Source organism: Biomphalaria glabrata, chromosome 2, assembly GCF_947242115.1.
Source record: "Biomphalaria glabrata chromosome 2, xgBioGlab47.1, whole genome shotgun sequence".
NCBI lineage: Eukaryota > Metazoa > Mollusca > Gastropoda > Planorbidae > Biomphalaria > Biomphalaria glabrata.
The window spans coordinates 37,151,126-37,157,872 of NC_074712.1; the positions used below are offsets into that span (position 1 = coordinate 37,151,126).

General features: G+C 33.8%; 1 protein-coding gene across 5 annotated transcripts in view; it reads left to right on the forward strand.

The window, feature by feature from the left end:
• Positions 1-6,521, forward strand: part of LOC106068263 (tectonin beta-propeller repeat-containing protein 1-like) — a 29,879-nt gene extending 23,358 nt beyond the window's left edge. For all 5 annotated transcript variants that reach the window (XM_056020306.1, XM_013227605.2, XM_013227687.2 and 2 more), the window contains 9 exons: positions 119-215; positions 399-478; positions 601-657; positions 780-954; positions 1,709-1,850; positions 2,891-2,989; positions 3,538-3,644; positions 3,765-3,884; positions 5,566-6,521. In XM_056020306.1, the coding sequence (XP_055876281.1) occupies positions 119-215; positions 399-478; positions 601-657; positions 780-954; positions 1,709-1,850; positions 2,891-2,989; positions 3,538-3,644; positions 3,765-3,884; positions 5,566-5,655 (967 nt within the window). In that variant the 3' untranslated portion in view covers positions 5,656-6,521. The remainder of the gene's footprint in view (positions 1-118; positions 216-398; positions 479-600; positions 658-779; positions 955-1,708; positions 1,851-2,890; positions 2,990-3,537; positions 3,645-3,764; positions 3,885-5,565) is intronic.
• The last annotated feature ends 226 nt before the right edge of the window (positions 6,522-6,747 follow it).

A 6,747-nucleotide genomic window follows, 5' to 3' on the forward strand; every position in this document is an offset into this window, starting at 1 on the left:
CAGCTTCTGACTAGGAGTAGTAGTTGGATTGCACTTGAACCCCTGGCTACATTTTAAAAAAAATTAAAATTTGATTGTGTGTAATGTTTGTGTTTGAATCAACTTATCCTTGCTACAGAGGTGTATTGAGTGGAGACTTCCATTGGATGTCTGAGACTGGCAGGAGACTCACTGGGAAGGAGGATGTCAAGCTTCTATCTTCTAAGTGGCAGTGGGTGGGTTCCTTTTTCTTACTTCTAGATCAAAGTAAGAGAGGAAGTGTTTCTCTTAACATATTGTTTGTTCAACATTTTTTTTTGTTTATTGTTACTGCTGTATCAAAGTAAGAGAGGAAATAAGTGTTTCTCTTGACATATTGTGTGTTCAACATTTTTTTTTCTGTTCTTATGCTGTTCAAGACAAGTGACTGGTCCATAGACTTAAATGTTGTTGGTGGTGTTGATGCTGAGGGATGGCAATACGCTAACTATTTTGAAGGGTAAACATAATTGATGAATTTTAGTTTCAATCTTTTGAATACTAAAATGAATTAAAAATAAAGTATAGACCTGATAAAATCAAAATGTGTTATTTAAAAATTCTAAAACAATGTTTGTCCAGGCCATTTCACAAACATCGCCAATTAGGAGAACATTATAGGAGAAGGCGTTGGGTCAGGTGAGAGAAATATTTATTTTTGCTAAATATTTGTTAAAGTTTTTTTTTTAAATTCAGTCTAGTTTTATGAATTTGTAAAATTTGTTCAGTTTCCTTTATTACACCTCAAATTATTCTTACAGGAAGTGTAGAATCAATCTTTATGGCCCCTGGCAGACTGCAGGCTATTTGGGGCTGATTGACCTCTCTATCCAGATTGATCCAGTTCTATCAAAAACTGACTTCATAGTTATGTGGGCAGTTGGGGCTAATGGAAATGTTTTGTTAAGACAAGGTGTTACAATTGACAATCCTTTGGTAGGTTTCATAGTCATTGTATATTAGTCTTAATAGTTTGATGAATTGTAGAGTGTTGAGATGTGATATAGTGTTGTCTCACAAGTATAGCTTCCAAAATCCCCCTGATGAATTGTAGAGTGTTGAGATGTGATATAGTGTTGTCTCACAAGTATAGCTTCCAAAATCCCCCTGATGAATTGTAGAGTGTTGAGATGTGATATAGTGTTGTCTCACAAGTATAGCTTCCAAAATCCGTTAGTGTAATACATCTTGTTAAAAATTCACATTTTTTATACATATAGATCTATATTAACAAATAAGATCATTGTCTTAAGCATCACTAAATATCTAGGAATTTCTGCCAGTCTTTAACTCTTTCTCTCCTAACTGACAATACCAACGTTGATTCCACCAGAATGTGGTAAATAATTACGGAGAAAAAGAGTTAATAATTGTATAGGGAAATTAGAGATTACTCTCAAATACATACTATGAACTACTTTCAAATCTGAATCAGCTTAACTGGATCACCATGTTTCAGTAATTAAGGATTTGGTCCAAATAAGCATCTGGTCTGATTAACCAATTGTATATTTAACTGGATTTGACTATTTAGTTAGTGAACTTGTTAATTAATTTGAGCCTAGATATCATTTACCAGGTTACTAAATTATGGAATGAAATTTAAATATTTGTGTAACCTACATGTTTATTAAGTCTTTATTCATTTATTTTAACTTTATATTCATTTATGCTTGTTTTCATCAAACAGGGAGAGTGCTGGATCCATGTAGCAACTGACCTTGATAAACCATTCAAGTCCATTTCTGTTGGAGGAAGGTACAGAGTTTGGGGTATAGCCAGTGATGGCTCTGCTTGGTATCGTTCTGGTGTTACACAGAAACATCATGCAGGTAGTGATAGACTATAGAAGTATAGTTGTTTTTACTAAGTGAAGTAGTTTTTCTGAAAAGGAGATTTTCTACAAGTGTAAAGTAGACTTATGGTATTGTAGGGGAATTTTTTTTTCTTTGGCTTCAACAAAGTTGTTTCCCCACTGACTGACTTTTGCTTTTCTTTCACTGATTTGTCAGATTGCATCTTTTGGAAATTTCTATTTCTTCATAATTTTATTTTATTTAGAATTAAAAAAAAATCAGAATTTTGCTTGAAGAAACTCTACTGTTAAAAAAAACTTGAGATGTTGAAATCTAAAAACCTTCAAATGTTAAAGATGAAAATTTAAAATCTATTTCATTAACAGCAATAGTGTTTTTTGGTCGGAGGACAGTTTCTGGGTCAGTAGACAGTTCCTGGGTCAGAAGACAGTTCCTTGGTTGTCTTTGTTCTCATTGTTTTACTCAAGTTTGTGTCTATTTAAAGCTTTGCCTGGTACTTTATAATCTCTATTTTAGTACAAAAAAAAAGGGGGGTTACATTGATGTTAGTGACCAGAAAATAAACAACAGCAAAGAGATGATAGGATGTAGTAAGAGGTGGAGACAACAGATAAGTGTTTTGTTTCAAGCACATTGCAGTGCTTCTTCTTGGTTGGTTTAAGTTGGGTGAGTGTAGATATGTGTGTCACTTTGTGAAAGAAAAGGTCCTGAACTCTATCTACATCAGGGTAGATCATTGGTCAAGAATTTTGCCAGTGCTCTACTCTTATAACTTTGAATGTACAAAACACTATCCTTCCAAAAATTATGAGCCAATTTCTATCCTTAACACTAACACTGTTCTTTTCCTGTATTAAAACCCAAACAAAGGTGCATAACACACTTTCAAGCAAGACAGACTGAATTGAAACATTGTCATTTATTTAGACTATAAAAGTGACTTAGTAATAGCAACCTTTCTTCTCATTAGATTTTTTTAAAGTAAGTACATCTAGCAACATGCACTTTTAGCAATGCTTTTTATTCTTTGTCAACTAATTCCACTTGTATCTTAGGTAACTGTTGGCTGCAAGTCGTCCCCCCTCCTCCAGGCAATCATCTTCTTCATCAAGTGTCAGCTGGTGCTACTATAGTCTGGGCTGTTGATACTGGAGGTTAACTCTTAGTTTCTTGAATCTTGAACTAATGACTAATGGATTTTCTGGATTTGCTTATAATTGTATTTAGTATCTGCAATCAAAATTTGTTTGAACATGAAGATATATTTGATATTTATTGCATTAAAAGTAATAAAACTATTCTAGTACCAAGGATTTTTAAAACTTAGTTTTAAAAGTAAGTCTCAGATCTATTATTAGATTTCTGTAATTCATTTAGCGCAAGGGTATTGTAAGTGCTAGAATTGCTGCATCCAACATTGCAAGACAAGGCCTCACGTGGAACCCACAAAGAAAGAGGAAGAGGGGACGGCCTAGAAATACTATTGTTACAGCTGTTTGGGAGCAGGTGCCAAGCAGATGGGAAAGACGGAACAGTTGGTGAGATTCGCCTAGAAATGAGACGCCTTGAGGAAGCTGGTTGGTGGCCTGTGCCTCAGACAGGACCACAGAGATGAAATGAGCAATTCATTGATAAATTGTTAAAACAAGACTACAGAATTGAAAGCTTAGTGCTAATTTGTAACCTCTTTATCATTCTATAGATAACCTTTGGCGTAGGGAGAATATAACGGCCACATTTCCTGAAGGTACAGGGTGGGAGTTTGTGTCAAGTCGTGTCAAGAGAGTTAGCGTGGGACCCAAAGATCAGGTATGTGAATAACAGTAAGACACTTTGTTGATCTTACATGCCAACTGTTAGCCACTGACCCTAATCCTGTCACTACATCTCTGTATTACTCCACACTGATTTATTTTTTGTTTTTACAAGGTTTGGGTTGTAACAGATTCCAACTTCTGTAAAGCCAAACATGGTCCAGGTGTCATTTACAACAGAATAGGTATAACAGATGAAAGACCATCTGGTACTGACTGGGAAGTGGTAATAGGGGTAAGTCATTACCATTAACTTAAGATGTCTTGAGTGTCTCAATCTTTTGTAACAATACACCATGAGTGCTGTTTCATATTTTTACTTAAGATCTGGATGTATATTCAAATTTACTTTACATTTCCATTTTAGATGCAGTCTAAATAAAAAACAAAACCAATCCTAATACTAATAGCATTAATAAGATAGATTAAGAATCTATGATAAATGATTACAGTAAGGTCTAATCAAACCAAATTGATATTTCTTTTTATTTAGAGAACAAAATAACAAAGTAAATGTAGAAAGGGGAACAGGAATGTGGCATTCCATTGGGGCATTCAGAAAATGCTTTTTTTTCTCAAGGCCTGAAACCAATGGTATGAAGAAATGTATTCAGTGTCTAATACCATACATTGCTTGCATTAAAATTAAAGGTTGCAAAAAAAAAAAAAAAAGGTAAAACTAACCAAAAAAAGGGGGGGGGCTGGTCACGGTCGAAATATAATAAAGATTGAATTGATAAGCCGAAGAAAAGTAATTTGAGTGTGTGTATGTGTCAGGGGCGCATTATGGACTGGGTCTTTCCAAGTCAAGTAAAAAAGTCTGTTGGAGAAATTATGATTTGCAGGTTAAAAGAAAACAAACTTGGGGTTCCAGAGATTGAGGAGAGAGACAGAAAAGGAAATAGAAATGGGACGTAAAATTTCATTGTAACAGATTAGACTAATTCACGGGGCTAAAAAAACTAATTCACGGGGCTAAAAAAACTAATTCACAGGCTAAAAAAACTAATTCACAGGCTAAAAAAAAACTAATTCACGGGCTAAAAAAACTAATTCACGGGCTAAAAAAACTAATTCACGGGGCTAAAAAAACTAATTCACGGGGCTAAAAAAACTAATTCATGGGGCTAAAAAAACTAATTCACGGGGCTAAAAAAACTAATTCACAGGGCTAAAAAAAAACCTAATTCACAGGCTAAAAAAACTAATTCACAGGGCTAAAAAAAACTAATTCACAGGCTAAAAAAACTAATTCACAGGCTAAAAAAAAACTAATTCACGGGCTAAAAAAACCCTAATTCACGGGCTAAAAAAACTAATTCACGGGGCTAAAAAAACTAATTCACGGGGCTAAAAAAACTAATTCATGGGGCTAAAAAAACTAATTCACAGGCTAAAAAAGTATTTTAGGTTGATCGTTAAAATGTGGCCTGTTTACTACAATTCAACAAAACAAAAGAAAGGAGTCTTCTGGCCATAATTATCAATATATAGTCTGAAGCATATCCATTGGCGTAGCTAGTGTGTACTGCTAGTTTAAGTATAGAGTTACAGGTTCATTTTGACCATTGTCCACTGCCATTGCTGTCTTGATGTCTAAATCAAGTTTACATGGAAGTAAAGTGAATTCTAGAATTTTAGCTACAAATAAATAAATAAATAAATGGTTGTAATTGTTTTATTTAAATTGTTTATGATCTACATTTTGTGTGATACTCAGACCAAATATATTGCTCTAAATTTTGCACACACCAGTCCACAATGCTCAACCTAAGTCTCAATTAGTTCTTATTTCAAAAAGTATGGAAGCACTTTTAAAGAAACTTTTTTTTATTCTGTATACTATTCTTGTGCATGTATTAATTTGATGTGGTGATTAATTTTAATATTTGATGGTCTTCTGTTTCTCCTTTTAGAGTGGTTGGGCTCAGGTCTCTGTAAGAGGTGTTTACACTGATGTTTCACTGTACAGTGCAGCAACAACTAGTGAGGACACATGGGATTAACTTCACATTCCTGACATCTACTGATGCAAATACATGTTTATTTATTCATGACCTCAAGTCTTTCAGTTCATGTTTTAGTGTCAACTTTGAAATTGTGTTAGTAATTTGGATCAATTTTTTAAAGTGTTACAGTACTATTACAATTTTAGTTATGTATTTGAAAAATCAATGAATGGGATGTTTTGCTAAAAGGCTAAGTATGCAAGACACTTGGCTTGGCCACCTATCAACTCAAGCAGAGTTGTGTTTACTGAGCACCTAAAGGCAGCATGGAAAAACATTTTCCCAGATACCCTCTCCCCCCACTGGTCCACAAATGAGATTGGACCATAGCACTCTGAGCATCCTATAAGCATGAAAGTTAAAACAAAAATATATAAAAATATTTGTCCATCATAATTGACAACAACCAATTCTGTATTCCAGGGGGCTGAGGGCTTGGCCTTTCCATGCCTCAGAATGTGGTTGATTTGTAATTGGAAAATAATATCAAGGGTACCAATATGTTTGTAGATGACAAAATATTTCAACACTGAATTGTTTATAAGCAAAATGAAACTATTACTTTCTGAGTGTTAAGTTTTCTTAATTTGTCTGATTCGACTATGTAAAGTGTGCTCTGAATATTTTGTTCTTGCTACTACATTTGTTCTACTATTGTCAATGAAAAGGGTCAGGTAAGAAATAAATACACCCCTGTGACTAAAAATAGATTTCTAAATGGTGCCAAGATGATGAGTCATACATATCAATCTACAATCAATCTATTGCATGTTTTCACAGTATTAATTGTTTGTTTTTACTACCCGGTAATTTAAATTATTTCCTGTCAAAACAAAATCTCAATAAAGATTATAAATATCAAATCAACTTTTATTTAAACTTTGTGAAATACTACTTTTTCTGTTTGTCAATTTGAGGGCAGTTCAGTGATATGGAAAAAGAATGATAGTAAGAGATTAGAAACAAGATTGCAATAAGAGTTTGTGTTATTATATTATCAGCAGCCCCTGAGTAATGCAGGTAGATTGACAGGTCTCTACATTTTCAGAAATAATATCAGAATATATGAACTTAAAGGTACCAAATACC